The following is a 25,798-nucleotide window of genomic DNA, read 5'->3' as shown; positions in this document are numbered from 1 at the left end:
TGCCTTTCAGAGCCCCAGGGATCTGCTTTCCCAGATTGTGGCAGCAAGCCCACTGAATTGTATGCAGATGGTATGAATTCCATGACTCTTTTCTCTACCCCTAAGGCAGATACTATTAGTCAATTCACCAAGGCCAAACAAAGCCTCGGAGAGTACAACTCAACAGGATCTCTGGATGCCTGTGTCAGTATGGGAACTAAACCCACTTGCTAGCTTTACTAATGGACAAGCAATGAACGCAGAATGTAGAGAAATGAGTTCAGGTTTCGCTTCGGGTACAAACTTATTCTCTGAGCTTAGATAAGCCCCTTCCTTTTTCCCGGTTTCAGTCTCCTGGCCTGGGCAGGGATGAAGCAGGCTATCTCTGTGGTTTTTACACTGTGCCTCATGGAGTCCTGGCGCTTCTTCCCTGTGTCCCAAAAGAGAGAAACAGAAGACACGAGCAAGTCCCCCACCTTGCTTCTCCCCCAAGCAGCTGTACTTTTATTTGTCTTAGATGAGAAGCTTCTAACTACAGTTCATCCACTGAAAGCTTCCCCTGGAATAACAAATAATTTTGGAACTCTCTCACTTAATAAGAGCCACAATTTCAAGTGCCTAGTAAGACAATATGGGGTGGTAGAAATATGCAAAAAAATAGTGCTGCAGGTCCCTGGAAAGTAGGCAGCCCTTCCGTCCCCCCAGTCCCTCGTTACCCTACAGGACTGCGGGTCTTGTGCTGCCTGACCATCCAAAAGTCCAAGAAAAGCCACAAATCAAGATTTAGGAGAAACTTCCTGAAACCTAACACATGTAAATACAAGCAAAACATGTTTGGGAGCCAGATATGCCCTTATGGGTAGCCCATTTATTAACCACAAATGAAGTGATCTGAGAAGCTTCTTCTGGCTCACAGTCCTCTGAGCTCTTATGTCTTACAACAAGAGGGGCCAGTTCCTGTCATCCACTGATGCCTCAGGAAACTGTAACCATCCACCTCTAACTGCTGGGCAGGTTTCTGCATGCGCAGACTTGAGGACCTCCTTGGGAGCCTGTGCACCCTGACCTTCCTCCCAGCACCCCTGCAAAAATCTTATTTCAAAGACCCACAGCCAACCCTCTGATCAATCCTTGATTCCAGATGCCCTTCCTTGCTGTTCCTTTTGGCTCAAATCCAAGACCGAACAAGAGATGTGACAGCTGTTAACAGCTTCCTAGTATCGGCTCCCTCAACCCCCCACCCTCCAAGTCCCCTTCTCAGAGCGCTCTGCAAATGGAAAACAGGCTGGGAAGTGCACTGAGGCTTGTGTGGGGGCCCAGTTCCCACACCTGTTGATGTCGAGGTGCTCTTGCTCCCCAGCACCTCACTCCTGAGGCCATTCTCTTCCAGGATTGAACATCACCTTTCTTCCCTCAAAGACAGTGAGTCGGCATAGAAGCCCTTCACCAGAGTCACAGTCTCAAACACCCAGAGGGGCCCAGCGGGTATGGCGCACAACTGAAATAGGATGGGGGTAAGCAGAGAGAACCAGAAAGTACACGCTCTGCTAAGGGCAGCCAGGTTCCCGCCAGGTAGGAAGCAGGCCCTGGGTGGCGTGCCTTCCCAGATGAGACTTAAGTCAGGGGGTTATGTGAAATCTTCCAAGTTGGCAGCTAAACCATATCGTTGGGAAACACCATTGGCCAAATCAAACACATCAGAGAAAACTGACCACCAGTTTGCATCTGCAGCTTCGCAGTTTTCAGCAATTCCGTCCCCCAGCGCCCCCTCGTGGGCTCCTTCAGAACTCCAGGCTGAGTAGAAGTGCCTTGGTCTTGTCCACCTGCTGAACATAGGGGCCTCCGAGTTTCATGTGCTAGTTATCCTTTGTGCGTATCGCTGTACTTGGCACATAGAAGGCCCACAGTAAACCCATCATAAATGAACGCATGAGCAAATGACCCTAAAAATATGCTGCTGCTGCTGCTAAGTCGCTTTAGTCATGTTCGACTCTCTGCAACCCCATAGACGGCAGCCCACTAGGCAAGAACACTGCAGTGGGTTGCCATTTCCTTCTCCAATGCATGAAAGTGAAAAGTGAAAGTGAAGTCGCTCAGTCGTGTCTGACGACTCTAGCAACCCCATGGACTGCAGCCTACCAGGCTCCTCCATCCATGGGATTTTCCAAGCAAAAGTACTGGAGTGGGGTGCTATTGCCTTCTCCGAAAAATAGGCTATGTAGAATAATTAAGTGACTTACCCAAGTCATGCTGCCAAGACTGGGGACTTTAACCCAGCTAGCTGCTCTGACTCAATTCTGTCTAATGCTAGTGATTTATTTAGTTGCTTACTGCCTGATTCATTTATTTATTTACTTACTTACATAGCGGTGGACATAACCATTGAATCAGGGCCCTTTCCCTCCCCACCCTGAAAACATTATTCCAAACACTCGGACCCAAAACGTACCGGACAAGACAATCCCTTGGGCCTTTCCCAACCCTACACTATCTCAACCCCCTATAATCTCCTCTGACTTGGGCTCTGCGCAAAGCACATCTTCTTGGAACCCCACCCCAGGTGAAGAGGAGTAAGATCTCTACTTTCCCTTGTGGTGAGGGCTGAAACATTGATTGCAGGGTACCTCCTGCTTCTGAGCCCCACGGCCCCTTTCACATGTCCCAAAAGCCCCCCACAGACCACAGAGCTCCTGTAAAGGCCAGGCAGAGTAGGCCCCTATGACCCCAAGACAACAGGAAGGGGCCTGCCTTGTTTGAGGACCCCACAGAGTGATGAATCACTCAACAGTTTCGTCTGAAGATATGCGTGCTGGGGAGAGTGGGCTCTGCAGAACACAGTGGCAGTGAAAATCCTAACACTGAAGTAGAGCGCTCAAAAACTGGATTCTAACCCTCTTACTAGTTACCTGATGTCTGTGACCCCCAGTAAATCACTTGACGCTTCTGGGCCTCTGTTTCTGCATCTGTGAAATGATCCAGGAGAACCAGGCCCTGCCAGCTTTGATATGCTGTATCTTCGCTAAGACTCTGTGTATCACAATGGCTCCCGGGATCGAGGGCACGGCCCAATGCAAACATACACACAAGACCAAAATTAAACTTTAATATTTAATGAAATATATACATTACACTGCTGCCAAAGGCAGCCAGATTGTAATTTTCTTGAGGATAATTTAATTTAAGATTTATTTCAATGAACCACACCTCCCCATGAGGTCCTTTTGGCTGGCGCCCTCTCGCACACATAAATCAGGATCTAATTTATATGGGAGTCATAGCACCAGATACTGGCAGGGCCTGGGTGGGAACTCTGTGCACGTCATTTCAAGGCACAGGCAGTAACTCTTTGGGGCATCTTAATGGTATGAGGCTAAATGAAAAGAGAAACCTGTATCTGAGTCTAAATGAGGAGCTGGGGGGGAACCCTAATGAGCCTTTGTTCTGGTGAAAGTGACCAAGAAGGCAGATTTCTGCTCAGCATAAGGAAAAAATTTTTAGCAGGCAGAGCTATCCAACTATGGAAAGTGCTGCTTGAGATGAAATGAGTTCCCCACTGCTAGAGGTGATCAAGCGCTCAGCCCTGAATGAGTACCAGTGGTTCCTAAACCCAGCTCTGCATGAGGATCACTCAGGCCACTCATTAAACAATAAACTCTGGGCTAAATCCCTACAGATTTGGGTTCACTGGGTCTGGGGTTGGGCTGAGGAGTCTCTAGTTTAACAAGTTCCCCAGGTGATTCTACGTCTGCACCTCAGTTTGAGAAACGGTTGGTTAAGTGATCCTTCAGAAACACTCCAGCCCTGCAATCCTATACAGTAACCTTGTAATTCAACTGAGAGCTTCCATAAGGGAATTCCAAACCCATGGAGCTGAGAATGACTGCCCAGATCAAGATCTACTCTCCCAAGTCGATGGGGAAATTGCATTCCAGAAAAGGGAAGGGGCATGCCTCAGAGAAAAGAGCCAGTGAGAGTCTGGGGCTGTGTCTCAAACACAGGGATCCTGGCAAGCCCTTGGAAGGAAAGCCTGGATCCTCACAGCAGGATTGAGTCCCTTTCTATACCCTAGGATTTCTGAAAATAAAAGAATCTTGGCTGAGTTTGGGTGAAATGCTTGGGCTAATTTTTCAAGATGAACAGAGTGGAGTGGGTATAAGAAAACTTGGATTCAAGTCCTGGCTCCACCACTTGCTGGGTACAGAAGCCCAGGTGAGCTACTAAAGTTCTCTGCTGTATTATGAAGCTGGGAATCTCATTGCTAGAGGGACCTAGTAACAATAATTTTGCCCTGCCTACCTCAGGACCTCATGGGGATCAACCAGAAAGTGGACCTGGAAAAAATTCACAAATGGCATGTTGCCATTTTCAAGTGAAGGATCATAACCTATTATCCAAGTCTGAACCCCCTTCAAAATCAGCTCAAGGTCATCATCACCTTCACAAGGGCTTCCCTAATGCCTCGCTCTTCAGAACCTCTCTCACACCTGGACTCTTAGTGTTTATATAACTTTTACCCACGGCCTCACATTCTTTCCTGGTTATTTTATACTGGCCCTCTTGCCAGCATGAGTGGAAACGCAGTGCTTAAAATCCTGGATTTTGCCACATTATGATCTTGAGCATGCCCCTTCCTTTCTCTGAACCTCTCTCCAAAAGTATAGTCATTAAAACCACTAGCTTCAGAATTAGACCAATCTGAACTCAGGCTTGACCATTTACTAGCTGTGTGGCTGTGGACAAACAGCCTCTCTGAGCCCGCTTCCACGTCTGTAAAATAATGGGAATAACCGTGTCTTCTCATGGAGCTACTGAGAGGATACAATGAGATAACATTAGTAACACTCTCAGTGCAACAGAAAACCCTGCTCAGTTAATGGTAACTAATTGTACAAAATGAAGAGACTGGGCTTCAATTGGACAGAGGTCCTGCTAGCAATGAGATTCCAAAGGGCAAATAATCCTCCTCTTCTTTCCTACCCTTGCAGTAGGATTCAAAAAGCTTGCTTGGAAAGTATTTACCAAAGACTTATGGACTTCCCTTGAGGTTCCCTCTGGATTCCTCAGCTGGTAATTCCCATCAACGCCCTTTCAGACAATCATCCTTGGTTCAGAAGTTCAAGGCAAGGAACTTGCTGTTTCTTGCAATTCCCAAGATGGCCTCCAAATGTTGTAGCTGTAAATACATTTCGGCCACAAATTAGAAGGCAGCCAGTGGGGTTTGGGGAAGGCATTTCAACCATATGGCAGGATGATGAATCATCTCGTGTTAATGAAAGTACATCTCAGCCTCTGGTGTTCTGTACCTGGTGCTCACTTGGGGACCTGGGAATCTGGCATAATGATGTGGCTACGAGTCCCTGCTGCCTAAGAGTGGGGTGGAGGACAAGTCAGGGTCTCCTCCGCCAAAGGGGATCTATCCCTAAATTCAGCATTTCATGAATGGGTCTCGTCTGGGGGATTTTTTTCATGGCCATGGAGCTAAGCAAGAATCTCTTTTAATTGGCAGGTCCCCCAGTGAATGTCAGCTGCAACATTTTCATCAACAGCTTCGGTTCCATTGCTGAGACAACTATGGTGAGTGAGTCAGAACACAGGCTGCTACTTACTGCCCGGGAGATCTCTCCCCCTGAAATATTTACCCTCTGTACTGGTCTTGCTCAAAGAAGTGGGAAATCTGGTGTTTTTCAGGGCTTCATGGGATTTGGACATTTTTACTGTCCTGTTCAATGTTTTGAGTGAAGACATATATCTGAAAATGACCAAGGAGCTAGGGGGCTAGCACATGCTAAACACTCAGGATTACAAAAGCAAAATTCTATCAAGAGGTGAAAGTTTTAGATTAAAAGAAAATATAAAGACCTGCTTGTAAGTGTAAAATTCAGCTGTAGAATAGCAAAAGACGGGTTATACAAGCTGAGATGCGTATACTTGGTTGATTCTTCTATGTTTGTATATATTTAAAAATTCCCACAGTTAAAATTTTAAAATATATCTGTTAGAGTAGAAAAAATTCTAGAAGGAAAAACAACCAAAATGTTAATAGCAGTTATCCCTGAATCATCGTCTTATGGAGGATTTCATATCCTTCAGTACTTTTATATTTTTTCTAATTTCTGCAAGGAGTAAATCTTATGTTAATAATTATAAATAAATGTAATCTACTTTAAAATATTTTTCTCAATGCTTGAAAACAAAAATTCAATTGTACTTGTTTTGAAGGGTGCAATAAAGCTTGTGAGAAAACAATTAAAGCGGCCTCAAATCAACTCTTTATGAGCAGAGTGAGAAGCAGTCAGTCAATCACCAAGTCCTATAGATGTTACTGCCTTCAAATCCTCTAAACCATCCATCCCTGGATGCCCACCTGCCTCTAGTCTAGCTCAGGGTGCCATGGTGCCTTGCTCACATTACTGCAAAGTGTCCCCAACTTGCCTCCTGCCCCCTCCAGTCTATTCTTCCTCACACTGTGGTCTTTCTAAGATACATACCTAACCACACTGGTCCCCTGCTTTAACACCTCCCCCAGAGCCCCCTCACCTTCAGCATCAAGCTTGCAAGGCCCCTCTGATTCTGGTTGGCTGCATCTCTTCCCTCTCACTTCCCATTCTGGATGAATGGAATTGCTCAGCCTTCTCCACCCGGGAGGTGCTTGCTCTCTGGTTTCCAGCCTTCTCTTGATGCTGCGGAGGCCTCCGCCCAGGGCCCCCACTCCAGCTTCCTTTCCATTGCCAACCCTCAGATTCTCTTAACTCCCTGCTTAGGATGACCGCCACAGGAAGCCTTCACACTCTTAACACGCATGTACATGTGTGTAAGTTCATATGTGCGCTGACCTAATGCTAGGATGGGTTCCTTCTACCCGTTCTCATGACTTGTGCTGCAATCCCCATTGAATGCGCTGGCCGTGCATTCTCACACTCTCACCATCTACCCGTGTGTGCCTCCTCTCACTGGAATGTAGTTCAGTTCTTTGGGGGCCAGAATCTTGTCTCATTTCCTGTGGTAACCTCAGCACCTGGCACAGTGATTTAATAACAGGTATTCAGTAATTTTTTTTAAATAAGTAAGCCAAATCTGATATATTGTCTGTTGATTCAAACCATTATTTGGTCTGAAATATTTATACCAATTAGATCTAACTTTTTAGTCCCAGATTGGCAAAAATTGCTGAGTTCTATATGTCATGGGGCAAATGATCCAAAATCTATCCTTTTGCAGAGAGGTCTGTTTTAATATGGTCAAATCAAGCAATCGAAGTCCCTAAAACTAACAGGCCTTTAATCTCCATGTGGAGATTGTCCCGCCTATCGACTAGAACAAGCATGGCTGCTTTTCACTGGACCTCCAGGTCCAAAAGCCAAGTCGTTCCACCCTGTGAATGGATGCCTTCTCAGAGCTCCTAGTGAAGCCCTCTGCTGTTCTTCTCCCTCCAGACCAGACATGCACGGACATCTGCATCATTCATAGTGCGTGTGGCAAATGTTGAAACTTCCACTCTTCTTCCAAAATGGTAAAGAGTTATCAAACCAAGTAACGGTTTACATATGACCCCGTTACGTAAGGAACTTGGTTATTTGAGACAGGTGTACGCATCTGCACTCCAAGCCCACCCCTGCTTTCCTATAACAGTCGCATGGAAATCTATTTCCTTATTACAGATTACTAATGGAGTGGTGGTTTGCTCTTGTTTTGCATGGTGGTTAAAAGCTGAGGCTCTGAAGGAAACCTGGATGCACTCACTTTATGTAAGAGGCTGAGTTGCTTTGTTATCTTTAAGCCTCAACTTCGTTGTCTGTAAAATCCCAGGGGTGATTAATGTCATACTACTTCACCCAGTTAATTTCTTTTGCCTCCTGAAGTTATTATGGATGGAAATTATAAACAGGAAAGCATTTCTCAGAGTAGATGCTTTGTAAGTGCTCAAACTGTTTCCAATGACGATGATGAGAATGATGGGGGCAATGATGGGGGCTCTGGGCACTGAAGCCCCAAAGTCACCCCAGATTAGTTGTGTGATCCTGAGCAATTCCTTGAGTTCTCTGAGCCTTAGTTTTCCCTTCTCCAGTATATCCTGTCTACCTCTTCAGACTTTATTCCTGCTACATATGCTTTCTACAGAGACAGTATAGCAATCAGGACATAGTCTTTCGTGCCCGGACGAAATCTGAGACTCAGCTCTGTGGACACGCACAAGGTAGCCTACGTCAGCCTCCTCCTTCGTAGAGCAGGGGACCAAGAGCATCCACCTGGGACTGTGTGAGGACTGGCAGATGAGGCATGGAAGCGCTGAGCACAGGGTCAGACACAAAGGACACACACAACGGATGGTAGTTCTTATTTCAGATGCCACTTGTCATTTTCAACAGCTTTCACATTCGTTCTCTCACTTCATTCCTTCACCAAACACTTGCTCTGAAAACCACTCTATAAAGCAGACTTGGCAGACACAATGCTCCCCAGTGTACAGCTGAGGAAATGGAGATTTGGAGACACCCCCATCCCAGAACTAGTTAGTGACCAAGCAGGAAATAGGGTCCAATTCTCACAACTGCAAGGAAACCATCCCCAAGAAAAAGACATGTAAAAAGACAGCATGGTTGAAGAGCACAGACATGGGAAACTGAGGGACCCCAGGCCCACAAACACACTTAAGCAGCAACCTAAGTGTTATTCAAAGTGGAAACCCAACCTCAAATCATGCCAGGCTCAGCATGGCTCAGGAGAAAATAGTACTGAAAATGGAGGTAACCAACGAGGGGAGGAGCCCAGAGAGATGGCTGCCTGGGGCAGAGATAAATAATGTTTAGACAGAACATGAAGGACTGGCAGTGAGGTACTTCTTTGGGAATGGGCCACAGCTGACACAGTTTTGTCTTTATTAACTAAAGTTAATCCAAAGTAGAGTTGTCATTTTCTGGCTTCCACATTCAGTAATACAGTGATTTTTTTTTTCCTATGGGGTTCTTAATTATCAATATGTGTTTAACACACATTGCAGATAATTCAGGAGAAAACCTAAAATCTCAAAGGTAGAAAAACTGCTAAGAAACTAAGTCAGTCTTTATTTTACTGAAAGGGAGTCCAATGTCTAGAGTGGTGACACTGACTGAGCAAGGTCACACAGCACGCACTGGGTGCCACAGAAGCCCAGGTCCAGGCCGCCTTGCAATGGCCAAGAGCTCCACTCCCCTGCAGCTTCTTTCTCCCCTAGATCTCACCAACCAAACCCTCTGGATCACTTTCCCATTCAAGCCTATTTCCTTGTCACTCAGAATATGCTTAGAAAACAAGATTGCATTCAAAAGCAAGACTACAGACTTGTATTAATATGGAACACAAAAAAGGGCAACAACCACACGTTAAATGCTACTGTGTGTCAGGCATTATGCAGAGCACTCCATGTGTATCATCTTATTTACACCTCACAACAACCCCCATGAGGCAGGACATGTTATCTCCATTTGTGTTGTTTAGTCACTAAGTCATGTCCAGCTCTGTGATCTCATAGTCTGTAGCACACCAGGCTACTCTGTCCTCCACTATCTCCTGGAGTTTGTGCAAATTCATGTCCATTGAGTTGGCCATGCTATCTAACCATCTGATATTCTGCTGCCCCCTTTTCCTCCTGCCCTCAATCTTTCCCAGCATTAGGGTCTTTTCCAATGGGTCAGCTCTTCACATCAGGTGGCCAAATTATTGGCGCTTCAGCATCAATCCTTTCAATAAATATTCAGGGTTGATTTCCTTAGGATTGACTGGTTTGATCTTCTTGCAGTCCAAGGGACTCTCCAGAGTCTTCTCCAGCACCACAACTCAAAAGCATCAATTCTTTGGCACTCAGCCTTCTTTATGGTTCGACTGTCACATCCATATATGAGTACTGGAAAAATTATAGCTTTGACTCTATGGACCTTTGTTGACAAAGTGATGTCTCTGCTTTGCAACATGCTGTCTAGGTTTGCCAGTTTTCTTTCCAGAGCAAGTATTTTTTAATTTAATGACTGCAGTCAACCATCTGCAGTGATTCTGGAGCCCAACAAAATAAAATCTGTCACTGCTTCTACTTTTTCCCCTTCTATTTGCCATAAAGTGATGGCACCAGATGCTATGATCCTAGTTTTTTGAATTTTGAGTTTTGAGCCAGCTTTTTAACTCTCATCTTTCACCTTCATCAAGATGCTCTTTAGTTCCTCTTCACTTTATGCCATTAGAGTGGTATCATCTGCGTATCTGAAAATGTTCATCGCTCAGTTGTGCCTGACTCTTTGCAACCCAGTGGACTGTAGCCTGCCAGGGAAGAATACTGGAGTGGGTAGCCATTTCTTTCTCTAGGGGATCTTCCCAACCCAGGGATCAAACCCAGGTCTCCTGCATTGCAGGTAGATTCTTTACCACTTGAGCCACTGGGGAAGCCCATATCTACATAGCTGAGGTTGTTGATATTTCTCCCACCAATCTTGATTCCAGCTTGGGATTCATCCAGCCTGGCATTTCACATGATGTACTTGGCACAGAAGTCAAATAAGTAGGGTGACAATATATAGCCGTGACATACCCCTTTCCCAATTTTGAACCAGTCTGTTGTTCCATGTCTGGTTCTACAGATTTCTCAGGAGGCAGATAAGGTTGTCTGGTATTCCCATCTCTTTAAGAATTTTTCACAGTTTGTTGTGATCCACACAATCAAAGGCTTTAGTGTAATCAATAAAGCAGATGTTTTTCTGGAATTCCCTTATTTTCTCTACGAGCCAACAAATGTTGGAAATTTGATCTCTGGTTCCTCTGCCTTTTCTAAATCCACTTGTATATCTGGAATTTCTCAGTTCATGTATTGCTGAAGACTAGCTGGAAGGATTTTGAGCATAACCTTGCTAGCATGTGAAATGAGTGCAATTGTGCGGTAGTTTGAACATTCTTTGACATTGCCCTTCTTTGGGATTAGAGTGAAAATTGACCTTTTCCAGTCCTGTAGCCACTGCTGAGTTTTACAGATAAGAAAACTTAGGCTCACAAAGGTTAGGTCCCTTGCGTAAGGACACACAGCTAATCGGTGGCAGAAGTAGGAATTGAAGTCAGATATCACCCCAAACCCCATGTTCTCCTGAGCCAAATGTAAACACTTAATGTCCAGATATTTGGGATTATCCAGCCCTTGCTTTTTTTTTTTTTTTTTTCATCATAAGGAAGTCAGAGTTGAAAGGGAACTTCACTGAACAGACATACCCAGGCCCCCATACTTCCAGCCCAGGGCTCGGTCTCACCACCCATACAATGAGCTGGTCGTGTACCCTGGGTCTGTGGTAATATGGTCACAGTCCAATGTCAGAAACTTTCCAGGCTGTGTCTGTTCTCTAAGAGCAGCAGGAGTGCAGAGCAGCTCTATAACCAGCTGGAGTCCCTAGGCCTGACTGTCTGCCTCCCAGGGCTCAGCTTTATTCACCAGAGCTGAGAGTAGGCAGGCAGCCAGCAAAGCAACAGGGGTCTCCATCCATTCCTGATGGGGCTAGCGCTGAGGCTAGCTGACCTTCATTCAACCTTTGGAGTGATTCTGAATCTGTGCAAAAAGACGAAAGTAGAAGTTGGGACAGGAAAGTAGGAAGGAGAAAGGGAAGGAGGACTGCTGGTCTACAGCAGCACCTCCAGCACTCCATAAGACAAAAATGTGGACCTAGGACCTCAACGGGACTACACATGCTTACATGGGCGCATCAGTGTGTGCTCTGCAGCATCTATATGTCATTGGAGGATGTGCACGCATGTGTATATTGTGGGGCCATATGTTTGTGCAAATGCACACATAGGCCTGTGTACCTGTGCACACTAGTTTGAATATATTTAGACAGGTAGTGTTAGTCCCTCAGTCGTGTCTCTTTTCGACACCATGGACTGTAGCCTGCCAGGCTCCTCTGTTGATAGAATTCTCCAGGTAAGAATACTGGAGTGGGTTGCCATTTCTTTCTCCAGGGGATCTTCCTGACCCAGGGATCGAACCCACGTCTCCTGCATTACAGGTAGATTCTTTACTGTCTGAGCCACCAAGAAAGCCCATATAGACAGGTAACCTCAGAGAGAAAAGTGTCTGATCATGTATGGATATGAACATAAGTAGGTATACTTCTATGGTTATAATCACACATGTGAACATGTGTAATGGGGATGTGCATGTATCTGCATGTACATTTAAGAATATGTGAACATGGTTAAGAGTTAAAACACATGAAGGGTATTATTTTCAGTTATGTAACTGTGTGTGGATATTTGTGAATATTGATGCATGCATTTAAGTATGTATCAGCATTTGAGCCATCCCTCAAATATGAATTCTGTGTGCATGCATGTGAGAATGTATGTCCATACAAAAAGATATGAATACATGAAAGAATATTTAAATGTGTATCAGCATGTGGGTATGCCTATACAGTGTGCAGGTGTACATGTGAGTGTGCACACATGGGGACACACAGACAGCTGGAATTTATGTGGAACTCAATGTCAACAGATGTGAGAGAGAGACAGAATGTGCGAGTGTGGCTAATGACATCCTTTGGGCACGAATCCCGGCATTTCCACGATAAGCACGTGTGCTCCAGCCTCTCTTGCCAAGGGTTGGGCTAGCCTGGCATAGAGACAGGCACACTGTGGCCAGGACCCCTGGTGATGGGTGACAACCGAGCCAACTAGAGCCCACGTCCCTGGCCTTATTTGTAGATATTAGGGGAGAATTGGACAGAGCCCTGAACCAGGAAACAAGAGACGAGTGTTTGAGCTCTAGCTCTGCCACTGTCTAATACCACTGAGACTCACTTCTCCCTTGGCACCTGGCTCTAGGAATGGAGTGTAGGAATACACAAGAAATGGGTATGAGAGTCCTTTATGAATGCTACAGAAATGTAACAGGTTATTAACTACTAAAATAATCAGCCACAGTCACCAATACATAAGCCTAAGTGGTTTTTTCCCCCTTCTGTTCCCTATTTATTCATTGTTTCCACCCCCATTTTTAAGGTCCTATACTGAATGTCGGAGAAGGCAATGGCACCCCACTCCAGTACTCTTGCCTGGAAAATCCCATGGACGGAGGGGCCTAGTGGGCTGCAGTCCATGGGGTCGCTAGGAGTCGGACACGACTGAGTGACTTCACTTTATTTTTTCACTTTCATGCATTGGAGAAGGAAATGGCAACACACTCCAGTGTTCTTGCCTGGAGAATCCCAGGGACGGGGGAGCCTGGTGGACTGCCATCTATGGGGTCGGACACGACTGAAGCGACTTAGCAGCAGCAGCAGCATACTGAATGTACTGAAGGCAGCATTACATAGGCTCAAGGGATATAGATCAGCTTTACTCACATTACGCTAGGCTTTCCTGTACCAACAACCACCACCCAAACCCTAGAGTCTTAAAATCACAAAGACTGATATATCCCTCTTCTAAAGTCTGCCACAGATCTGGGGGACCCTCCAGGACTACTGTCCTCCACATCATGGCTGAGCCTTGCATTTCCACATTGACACATGGTTGCACACTTGCTGTGCAAAGAAGGCATTAAACAGTAGCACACTGGCAAGTTAATGCTTTCCACCCAGCAGTGACATCTACCACCTCTGCTTACGTTTCATTAACCGAGGAAAGCCTCGTGGCCCTATCTGAAAACGACTGTAATCCTCCCATAAGGAAAGAGACACCAGACATTTGTGACTAGTAGGGCCTTTCTTTTAAGGAGTCTCCTAGAGAAAGGAAACCAGAGACAAGACCACAGTGTGATGGGTGAGATTACAGAGGTGTGCACAGGACACCGCCAGAACACAGAGAATGGCCGCACCAGCAGCAAAGTTAGGGCATGCTCACTGAACAGGCACGACGTGCCAGATGCTGTGAAATGCTGTGTTGTGGTTTTGAGTAGCTTTTTTTTTTGGAGTAAAAGTCTGATCATGGTTCTCTCCATGTTAAAACCTTCCAGGAGAGAATGGCTTAGTGGAATAACCCAAACAGAAGGGGTTTAAAAACCGGTGTGTGTGTTCCACGGTGTTAAAAGAGGAGCCATGTCAACTAAGAAAAGAGAACTGTATTCAGTGGATTTGGCAATGGGATGTGAGAGGAGGGAAGCATGTATGAAGGTGGGGAATGTAATTCAGGGACATGAAGAAAGCAAAAGACAAAAATATGAGAAGACATTGGGAAGATAATTCTTTCACAAAGCTTGCTGTGGAAAAAGATGAGGTGGTGGTGGTGGTCATTTATTGAGCATTTTTCTAAAAATCAGGCATTGGTAGTTAGCAAATTATGGAGATTATTTCATATAACCTAATAATTCCATTTTATAGATGAGGAAACTAAAGCTCAGAGAGGCTTAATTCACCCAAGCTTTTCCAGCCAAGAAACATCCTCACTAGTTATCGGATAAGAGGAGAGGCTACTGTGCCAAAGGGAGGCAGGGTCATGGAAATACAACCTTGTCCTGGTCTTCTGCACTCAGATTTGGATAACAAGTAGGATTTGTGCAATTCTACAGAACGGGTATCTCAAAAGGCCTTGGCCACCCATCCTTGTGGATATTTGGAAATGAGAGTTCAAGATGTATGAAAACAGCTTCCATGTAAGGAGATTAAATGTCCTTATGTCTAACCATAAAAGTTAACACATTGTTTAGGAAGCAGTCACTTCTCAATGCCAACCTACTTCTGGGATCGATTGACTAAATTGAATCAACTGATTGAATTGAACTGGGATCAGTTGACTGAATGAATTGATTTTGAATCATACAAGATAAAACTTAGGTCCATCCACTTCTTTCCAACTCTGCTGCTGTCAGGTCTAGCTCAGCCTGGCACCATCTCTCTCCTGCTTGACTAAAACGGCCTCTTAACTGGCCTCCCTGCCTCCTTTCCTCCCATCCTCACCACTTCCCATAGCGCCAAGAGGAAGCCTTTTAAACCCTAAATCAGATCACAGCACTCTGCTTCAAATTCTATGACAGTTTCTTAATCCTTTTACTACGTTCTGCTCCTTCTGTCCAGAAAAATATTTGCATGAATGACTCTCATTCTTTCAGGTCTCAGCTATCTTTTCAGAGGTCCTTCCCAACTCCCTATCTAAAAATGTCCCCCATTCCAGTCACTGTCGCTTCATGTTCTATTATCTTCAGTTATATCTAAAAAGTAATGGTTTGCTTGTTAGTTTGTGATTTTGTTTGCTTTCTTATTGAGAGTGGGGACCCTGTCTCTCTCAATCATCCCTCTATTTCCAGTACCGAACACGTTGCCTGAACCAGAGGAGCTCAGTCAATATTTGGGGAGAGAATTAACCTTGAAGGTTCTCCAGTTGAACCCCCACCTGTTCTCAGAATCTCTGCCACAAACATTGTGGTTTTGGCTTGCACACGCCCAGTGATGGGAACCCCTGCACCTCCCAAGGCAGCCCGTTTCATCTTGGGACACCTCTTACATCTCCGTTTGCCCAGGGCTTTCATTCTGATGCTGGGGCCACAGAGAACCAACCTATGCACCTGACAGCCCTTCCAAAAACTGTGGTCAGTCCCCTCACTCCCTCCCCACACCTGGCTCCCTCGGTCATTCTCCCTGGTTCTGTCTCTTTGCCTCCGGGGTGCTCTCCCAGTACAGCCAGCATGTCAATGTCCATCTTGAGCCAAAAGGCCAAGAAGTGAACCCAGGCCCCGAGGAGTGCTCAGAGTGGAGTGCACTGGGACCAAGCCCTCCACACTCTGGGTTAGTGGGCCTCAAAGCATTGTTTTTAACAGCAGCTACATACCACAGTTCATCTTTAAGCTGAATCTTTTTTCCCCACGTCTTTTTATTTTTTGAAGTATATAATTGTTTACAGTGTTGTGTTAGTTTCTTCTGTATACCATGCACACATGTATTCCCTCCCTCTTGAGTCTCCCTCTCACCCCCCACCCATTCCACCCCTGCAGGCCATCACGAAACACTGGGCTGAGCTACACAGCAGCCTCCCATTAGGTCTCTGTTTCACACATGGTAGTGTATACATGTCAATACCACTCTCTCGATTTGTCCCACCCTCTCCTTTCCCTGCCATGTTTGCAAGTCCATTCTGTAGTCTGAGTCTCTGTTCCTGCCCTGCAAATAGCTTCATCAGTACTATTTTTCTAGATTCTACATATATGTGTTAATATACAATATTAGTTTTTCTCTTTCTGACTTACTTCACTCTGTGTGACAGACTCTAGGTTCATCCAGATCGCTACAAATGACCAAATTCCATTCCTTTCTATGGCTGAGTAGTAGTCCATTGTATATATGTATCACATCTTTATCTATTCATCTGTCGATGGACATTTAGGTTCCTTCCATGTTCTGCCTGCTGTAAATAGTGCTGCAATGAACATTGAAGAGAACCATATGGTGCAGTGGTAAAGAATCCACCTGCAATGCAGGAGACCTGGCTTCTACCCTGGGTCAGAAAGATCCCCTGGAGGAGGAAATGGCAATTTACTCCAATATTCTTGCCTGGAGAATCCCATGGACAGAGGAGCCTGTGGGCCACAGTTCATGGGGTCACAAAGAGTCAGACATGATTGAGCAAAGTCGCCTCTCTTATGTCTCCTGCATTGGCAGGAAGCCCACCTATAGACCTACCTCATTCTTAATGCTCTACCCACCCTTAAATTTAGAAACATTACAATGGTTTATTATTATTACATTCAACACATTACAAAATGATTTTAATCAGTATTTCCAGACTCGCAGCCTACCTATAAAATTCCACGGTCTGGACATAACATCTTTCCATGGTATTTAACCACTCCTCTCTGAGCTTATGAAGCTTTCACTACTACAAACAAGTGTCACCATGAATAGTCTTGGATGACTCTTTGCATGTTTCCTTAGGATATATCACTGAGATGGAATTACTTTATCAAGGGACCTGCACTATTGTGACAAATATTATTGCCCAAATCACTTCCAAACAAGCTTCAATAATTGACTGTCCCCACAACAGTGTTTTTATCCTTGCCAACTCAAGATATTACCAAGCTTTTAAATTTTACCAAATGAGATTTAATGGTATTTCGTTGTCATTTTTAATTTTCACTCTAGATTCTTAGTGAATTTGAGTATCTTTGCCTTTTTGTTTGCCTGTTTTTACATACTGGGCTTCCCAGTTGGCTCAGTGGAAAAGAATCCACCTGCCAATGCAGAAGACATAGGAGACACAGGTTCAATCCCTGGGTTGGGAAGATCAGTCCCTGGAGAAGTGAATGGCAACCACTCCAGTATTCTTGCCTGAAGAATCCCATGGACAGAGGAGCCTAGTGGGCTACAGTCCATGGGGTCACAAAGAGTTGGACATGACTGAGCAACTGAGCACGTATGCACAATTTGAATAATATCATAAGTTCCCTCTTTTATATGTACCTCCATAACCCATTTGGAGTTTAGTTTGCTGTAAAGTAGTTGATGATGGTTTAACTCTATTTTTCTCTGATTAGATAATTTTCCAGCATTATTCTTAGTAGCCATTATTTCTCCACTGATTAGACATGCTGTCTTTAAATGCCATTTCCTCCTCCAGGGGATCTTCCTGACCCAGGGATCAAACCCTCACCTCCTGTGTCTCCTGCACTGCAGGTGGATTCTTTACCCACGGAGCCAACTGGGAAGCCTATATATATGGTGGGCTACGAAACAGCTGTGTGTATGGATAGTCTCAGTTTATTGTCCCCTTGCTCTGTTTTCTATGTCCAGGAGAAAAAAATCCTCTGTTATTCCTCCTTTATAAGGTTTTATTGTCATTTCTAGTCTATTTTCTTTTTCATATGAACTGTAGAATCAGTTTGTTTATCCTATGAAAATTGCCTGAGTTTAATTGGGATTGCAATGAATGCATAGATTCATTTGCAGACAGCTGACGTCTTAACAATACTGTATGAATGTGGTATGTCTCTCCATTTATAGAGATATTCCGTTATGCCTCTCAGTAAGGTTTTAGAATAACTTTTTCACATATATATATATGTATAACTTCTATATATATACACACAAGTCACACATTTCTTGTCAGGTTAGTTCTGAATATTGTGTGACGTTGGTTAGCACTGTGGATAAGATCCTTGTTTGTTGCTTTTTCCATCACACTTTCAGCCTGTCTACACAGCTAAGGCTAGGTCGCTTACACTCTGGAGTCGAGGAAATCCAAGAAAAAGTCTAGTAAATGTCATCCAGTTAGACATAGCTCAACACTCCACAAAACCTTGGTAAACTGATGACTGAGAGGAAGCCAAGAAGAGAGGCCTCACATTTGCTTTTAGAGTCTGTTCGAGGCAGAAAACAGATCATAGCTAGCCTTGGCACGGTCTGCTGGATGGCCCTCTCCAGGACTCCACCAAGGGAGGCATCACAGTCTTGAATTTACGGCAGCACAGGGTTGGCACTCCATCAGGTCAGATTCAGGAGGGCTGACTAATGACAACCAAACCCAGGAAAAACTGAAGTGGGTAAAGAAGACCACCAAGTCATTTTAATTCATAATGGGACTTCCCATTCCAATAATAGCATGCACGTGTCCTCCATGAAAGCACTCTCTTACCCCTCTCCCGGTACCAAGAAAGCACATGAAAAGTATGCTTTTGACATACCAAACTGGAGGAAAAGAAGGTTTTGAGGAAATTTCATGTGGGCCAGAGACAGGTCTAAGATGCCATCCTTGTCTCACTGCATAGAAACCCGCTTTTCAGGGACTTCCCTGGTGGTCCAGTGGTTAAGAACCTGCCTTTCAATGCAGGGGACATGGGTTTGATCCCTGGTCAGGGAACTGAGATCCCACATGCCTTGGGGCAACCAAGCCTGCACACCACAACTACCGAGTCCCCATGCCACAGCTAGAGAGAAGCCCGTGCACGGTAACAAAGGAGTCCACATTCCGCAACTAACACCTGACACAGCCAAACAAATAAAAAAAGATTTCTTAAAAAAAAAAAAAAACTTTTTGGTGATGAAAAAATTGGTGCTCCCCCAAGCAGGGTGACCCCGCCCTCCAGATGCTAATTTACCAATCACCAAATCCCTGATCCTCAAAGGGCCCTTTCTTGTACCACTGAATGAATGTCTTCAATATGTTTATATAATAGTTCTCTAAATAAGACATGATACAATAAGTTAGGGTTCCACTGATTAAATTACAAGCAGAGGCCTGTTATAAATCACTGCGATTACACATGGGTCATTGTGATGGTGCTGAGCCTTGCCGAAGTTCTCTGCTGCATGTTCATCTCTGCTGTTAGTTTAACTCTCAGAGGTCAACCTTATTTCCTATATTTCCAAGTTTTCTAGTGGCTCAGCTCACTTTTATGCCCTGTACTGCCAATATTGGGCTTCCCTGGTGGCTCAGTGGTAAAGACTCTCCCTGTCAATGCAGGAGACGCAGGTTCGATCTCTGGGTCAGAAAGATTCCTTGGAAAAGGAAATGGCAACCCACTACAGTATTCTTGCCTAGGAAATGCCATGGACAAAGGAGCCTGGTGTGCTGGCGTCCATGAGGTCACAAAGAGTCGGACACAACTTAGCGACTAAACAACAACTGCAATATTGTCCTCTTTCCTCTTTTCAAGTGAATAGTCACCCTTCAATCTACATCCTTTGGTAACCAGTTACGAATCCACCTCAGCTTGTATTACAATCCAAAGTTCTCCACCTGATACTGACCATGAGGATATGTCTGAGCCAACCTGTCACAGGGGCCCAGTGAGGTCCCAGTACACTATGTCCACTATATTTCTTTCACCTCCCTATCTAGGAACTTGGTTTTCAAAAAAAAGAAAAGAAAAGAAAATAGAGAGGCAGCATGTAATTGTCAAAGAATATGAAATTGGGAGCCAGACATTCCTGGATTCATATTCCTGCTCTAGCACCTACAAGCTATGGGACTCTAGGCAAGTCACTTAACCTCTGTTTAACCTCTCTGAATTTCAGTTTCCTCCCCTGTGAAATGAGTATAATAATATACAGTGTTCTAGGTTGATAAAAAGTGTAGAAACACAATGCATATAAAGTTCTAGGAAATGTTAGACACCCAATAAAAGTAGCTGCTATTAGCATTTTTATGTAATTATTAAACTCATGCTGGGCTTTAGTGATCCCCTAAAGACAGACAAAGAGGCTCCGCTCCACTGGTCCAAACCACCTACAGCTCCTCACAACAAATGCAGTCCTGATTGTGTGTTATCCAAATGAGAATTCTCCGGCGGGGTAGTGACTTAGAAGAGGGAGGAGTAGGCACCTGGAGCCCAAGAGGCAATGTCAGGCGTAGGGACTCCGCCAGCTCTGAACCTGAGTGTAGAGCAGACAAAGGGTTAAGTCCAAGGGGCAAGCCAGGAACAAGGCAGGAGTGCTCGCCCGCTGGACCTGGGGCAGAAGCGTTTAGACCTTTGCCCTTTTTCAATACTTTCTGCTAGCTGCAGGTCTCTACAAACCCACAGGTACATAACAACAGCCAGAGGCAGTTGCTGATGGCACCGAGGTATCACAGAACTGTGGCTCAGTACAAAACTGGGAGATCCTGGGTGGTATAGTCTATATGCTCAGGCTCTGGCATTAACATCCTGGGTTCAAATTTCAGCTTTGCCACTTACTAGCTGTGTGATGTCAGGAAAAGCACTTTAATCTCTATGTGCCTTCATTTGTCGTTTGGTCACTCAGTCGTGTCTGACTCTTTTGTGACCCCAAGGACTGTAGCCTGCCAGGCTCCTTAGTCCATGAGATTTCCCAGGCAAGAATACTGGAGTGGGTTGCCATTTTCTTCTCCAGGGAATCTTCCCAACCAGAGATCGAACTCACATCTCCTGCATTGGCAGGCAGATTCTTTACCACTGAGCTACCAGAGAAGCCTGTCACTAACTTTAGACAAAGCGTTAAGAATTCTCAGGCTCAATTTATCCATAAAACAGTGTCCCTGTGAGAAGCTGGGGAAAGGGTTCATTCAAGCACTTAGCACTGTGCCTAGCACTCAGTCGGGACTCAGTAAACTCTGCATGTGCTGGTGAGTCAGCTCCACACTCTCGCAGGACTGTGAAGAGACTGGGGCTGACTTTCCTCACATTTGGGGGCAACATCTACGACTTCAGTTCCACAATGCATCTCGAAGGTCTGGAAAGCTTGAAAAGCAGCAGCAGCTCATGAATGAGGCCTGGACCCTTTTTCTCTCAATGCCCCTGTTCCCCAGCTCTCAGCAGACAGGTCCAGCTCTCAGGCATCTTATCCCAAACCCAGTCAGAGCTGTCTCAGAGTTTCTCTAAGAGATCAGAGCCTACCTGATGGCAGATTCACCTTAGTTCTCCTCCTCCTGCCCTCAAAGTTCTACAAGTGATTAGGAAAAGCAATAGAGTAGGGCAAGATTTCTGTATAAAAGTACCACACTGGATTGCTGTGTGGCCTAGGAAAAGTCTCCTTTCCCTCTCTGGACAATCTGTAAAATGACGGAGCTGAGACAGAAGTCTACATGTAATATTTGAGGAAGAAGATGACAGTGATGACAGAGAGCAATGATTCCTGTGTCCCACTCCCGATCCCTACTACCTTAGTTTAGCTCCTCCTCCTCTTTCACTGCACTGTCACAGTGGCCTCAAAGCAGGTCTCCCTGGACCTGTTTTCTCTCACTTCAACACTTCACGGTCACGCCTGCCACACTGATCTTTCTGAAGTCATACTGTGCTATTGCTCCGCTGCTTAAAACCTCAGTAGTACCTAACCGGCTACAAAATAAGATCCAAATACTTTGGTTTGGTAGTTAAGGATACCCACAGTCTCAAATCAATCCTTTCTACAGCCTCAACACAGCAGAGTGATTGAGAGAATGTGCTTTATATAATCAGACAAACCAGATTTCAACCTCACTATTTGCTATGTGTTTTTTGGACGAAATACTTAATCTTCCTGAGCCTTCATCTATAAAATTAAGGTGAAAATACCTATAGTCATAGGAATGTTTTAAAGATAAAATGAGGTGCAATTTATGGCATGCTTAGCAAAATGCCTAGTACATAGCAGGTCCTCAATAAGGGAGACGTTTTATTACTTATGCAGCTGATGGTTGAGCTAAACTGAACTGTGTGAATGCCCCTGCCTACAACCTTGCTTATGCTATTCCTTCCACATGAAATTCCTCTGACGCTCCAACTCTACAAACCATATCCTATATACACCAAGACTGCAGCCCTCAGTCCCTCACATCCAGTCATGCTTTATGTCTGTATTCCTCAGCCCTGTCCTTCTTCCTCACACATTACTGGCCTCCTTTCCAGCAGAAATTAAGTATTGCTCTTATTTCAGAACAATATCAGATCTAAAGATGCTAACTTCAGGAGGATGAAACAACCTGATAGGGGCCATTTCAAATGCTACCTTCTCCCCAAAATCACTTCCAGATTCACCTGGAAGTAATCTTAACAACCTAAAAGCAGTATCTAACAGCTGCTTAGCTAATAGCAGCAATATCTAATAGAACCTTTTCTGACCATTATCACATTCACTTTTGTACATTAGGTTTGTGTCCATTCCTTTCCTGGATGGCTAGGTAATCTGAGCTCCATGAGGGTAGAAGCCTGAGCCTCCACGCTCATTGTTTTCCTACTGGGCCTCATAAGTGTTTACTGAGTTGCATCTCATTTAGAGAAGAGACATTCCTTTGAGAGCAGGAAGACATAAGAATCTGGTTCTTCATTCTCCTCTTGGGTAATGTCTCTGGGTTCTGACTGCAGTGGGCGCATACCTTGCCCTCCATGTCCCCTTCCCACCAACACTCTCACCAGGCTTTTAGCGCTTTCCCACTAAAGTACCTCATGCTTCCCATTTCACCACAATTTACAGTTTTAGAGGAGGTTACTGGGAGAGGTTAGAGTGGGAAATTAGACATAACAGGAGTGGGGAGAGGGGTGGCACACAGGAAGCCTTCAATAAATGTTTGTTGAATGAAAGAACAGATGAATGAATGCTCTCCCTCGGTCTCACAAGCATGCAAGCTGCCCAGTTTCCAGAAATCAGGCCATCAGGGACTCTCAGAGGTGAGACTGGAGGGTGGATACTAGAGCCTGCTGAGCCAGAGCTCTGGCAGCCCTGCCCCCTCGGACTTAGAAGATGGGCCACCTTGACGGTCTGAGGACTAGAAGCCAACTACAGGAGGTAGGACCTGAGATTCTCGGGTGGAGAACCCCAATGCTGCTCCTCCTGCCCATGAACTTGAACATGGACGCCCAACGTGTTGAATACCAACCAACGTTGAGTGTACGGCCAAGTAAGCGAGACAGCATTTAGCTCTCAGTCGATTACAGCAATTATATTGATTCCTTCTGAATGGCATTTCCCACTGCTGTTTACCAACCAGGGACAATAAAATCAATCGAAGCAGAGGGGAGGAGCCAGGCCACTGGGAGGAGGAGACAAGTTGCCTGTGGGTGTCAGACACAGTCTCCACATCTCTTACCCTCACTACTTATGAAGCATTTCATAATAAAACCCTACAGTTTTTATTTTGTTTTTCTTCTTTTAGGTAATGTATGTTTCTATTTTTTATAATCAACATGCATTACTTCTGTAATAAGAAAACTGAAAGTATTTTTAAATATCAGTAATAAAATGCAACTATAATAATGTCCTTCCCTACTTGGAATTCTCTGAAGACTCCACTCACTGAGTGCCTCATCCCACTCCTGCCCTGATTCATTCACTCGCTGTTCTTTCCAAGGCATGTGCTCTTGCTTTGCTTCCAGGCCATCACAGGGGCAGTTCCAACTGCCCTAAATGCTTTTCCTTTTCGACTCTGCCATACTTGGTTTCACATTAAATATTGCATCTTCCTGGCACCTTCCCTGACCCCCACATCCAAATCCAGATGGAGATCCTGAATTCTGTATCTCCCAGTGACCTGTTTTAAGCCTCAGCAGAGCCCTGTCTCTGTGTGGTGTAAGCACCATACAGTAGGCTCTGGGACACCATAAACATGTCTTTCTTGTTCTCAGTGGATTTTCCAGTTCCTAGAACAGTGCCTGGCACTTAGACACTCAGCTAAATGTCACTGGAAAAAATAAAAGTAATAATCATTACCTATGAGATTTGGAAGGATCTCCCCCGGTGGCTCCTAGATGGGTAAAGAATCAGAGGGTAAAGAATCTGCCTACAATGCAGGAGACCTGGGTTCGTTCCTTGGGTCAGGAAGATCCCCTGAAGGAGGAAATGGCAACCCAGTCCTGTATTCTTGCCTGAAGATTTCCATAGACAGAGGAGCCTGGTGGGCTACAGTCCATGGGGTCACACAACTGAGTGACCTTCATTCACTCACTCACTTAGAGACCATCTAGCCTAACTTTTTTTATGAGTGGCTGCATCACCCAGCTTGAGAAACCTTAGTTTCTCAACCAGGGATTGAACCCAGGCCACAGTAGTGAGAGTGTAGAATCTAAACCACTGGACTTCCAGGAAATCCCCTCCTAACTCCTTCTTTTAACAGTGGGGCCCGGAGAAGTAAATCCAGATTCTAATCCCAGGTCTTCTGTGAACTGTTGTGTGACCTTAGAAAAGAGTCTCAGTCTCCCCAGCCATAAAACGGGGAAAGCTCTTTGTACTCCAGCTTTTCCTGGCTATGTTCCTCCTCCTCCCCTGCCAGGTACACAGACTGGGTAGGTAGGCAGGAGAGTACAAGAGAACTACAAGGTCAGGTCCATTGCCTCTAATTGTTTCCCATCAAGTTAAGGAGATAAGACATGGGGAGGAAGTGCTAAATTAAACATTTCTGGTGAAACCAAATTTGGTAAAACCAAATCAGAAAAGGAAGCAATCAGGAAAGCCTGTGGGCATTAAGGCCCCTACCAGAGATACGGCTTAGGCTGAGCAGGCTGTAGGGATGAGAGAAAACAGTCCCCACAAACAACTGGCCATCCACTGCCAGGGGACATAATCAACAAGTTCTCACTAGGAGGTTGGGCTGATGTGGATTCAGACTCCAGCTCTGCCACTTACTGGGCTTCCCTGGTGACTCAGACAGTAAAAAAAAAAAATCTGCCTGCAGTGCAGGAAATGTGGGTTTGATCCCTAGGTTGGGAAGATCTCCTGGAGAAGGGCATGGCTATCCACTCCAGTATTCTTGCCTGGAGAATCCCATGGACATTGGAGCCTGGAGTGCTATAGTCCATGGGGTTGCAAAGAGTCGGACACGACTGAGCAACTGACACTTTCACTTTCACACTTTCTGCTGCTTGCTAGCTCTGGGCCTTGGACAAGCCTCTCAACCTTTCCAACCCTCGGTTTCCTTAAGGTCACTGTGAGAATACGAACGTCTAGCTTGCAGGGGTTTTGTAAGGATTAAATGTATGTGACGGTATCTAGAAGAGTGCCTGGTGCCTAACAGGCCATTTTAGATGCCACTTTATTTTCCTCCTTCCAGACACATAAACCATTTGACATGTCACTGGCAAGAACATCAGAAGTGCAGCTGGGGTTTGGGGACTGGAAGGCTTTTTCTGTCCAACCATTCATAGTCTGTTTACTCTGACATGAATTGCCCAATGCCTCATCTCTCTCTCTCTCTCTATCACACATACACACACACACACACACTTCATGTAAAATCCACAGGACAAAAAGAGGCCATTTCTAATCCCTGATCAGATGGAACCAGATTGGCAGCTATCCATTACCGTCAGTAGGAAAAACAAAGCATCAACTTCCAGTCTGGTCTGAAGTTTTCCCTCCACCCTGGGACTTATAAGATATGAAGTTATGAGACCAAATGCCATTTTCTATGGGCCTGGAGGGAGAGGCTTCAATTAAATTATAGAACAATCCTATAAAAT

At 45.1% G+C, this 25,798-nt stretch overlaps 1 protein-coding gene across 1 annotated transcript in view; it reads left to right on the top strand.

Moving 5' to 3' along the window:
• The window catches only part of GLRA1 (glycine receptor alpha 1), an 86,573-nt gene that overhangs the window by 38,157 nt on the left and 22,618 nt on the right, over positions 1 to 25,798 (top strand). Inside the window, 1 exon segment of the mRNA NM_174321.2 lies at positions 5,486 to 5,553. Coding sequence (NP_776746.1) covers positions 5,486 to 5,553 — 68 coding nt within the window.

Source organism: Bos taurus, chromosome 7 (assembly GCF_002263795.3).
Source record: "Bos taurus isolate L1 Dominette 01449 registration number 42190680 breed Hereford chromosome 7, ARS-UCD2.0, whole genome shotgun sequence".
In the NCBI taxonomy this organism is placed as follows: Eukaryota; Metazoa; Chordata; class Mammalia; order Artiodactyla; family Bovidae; genus Bos; species Bos taurus.
This window is presented reverse-complemented; position numbering and strand designations above follow the sequence as displayed.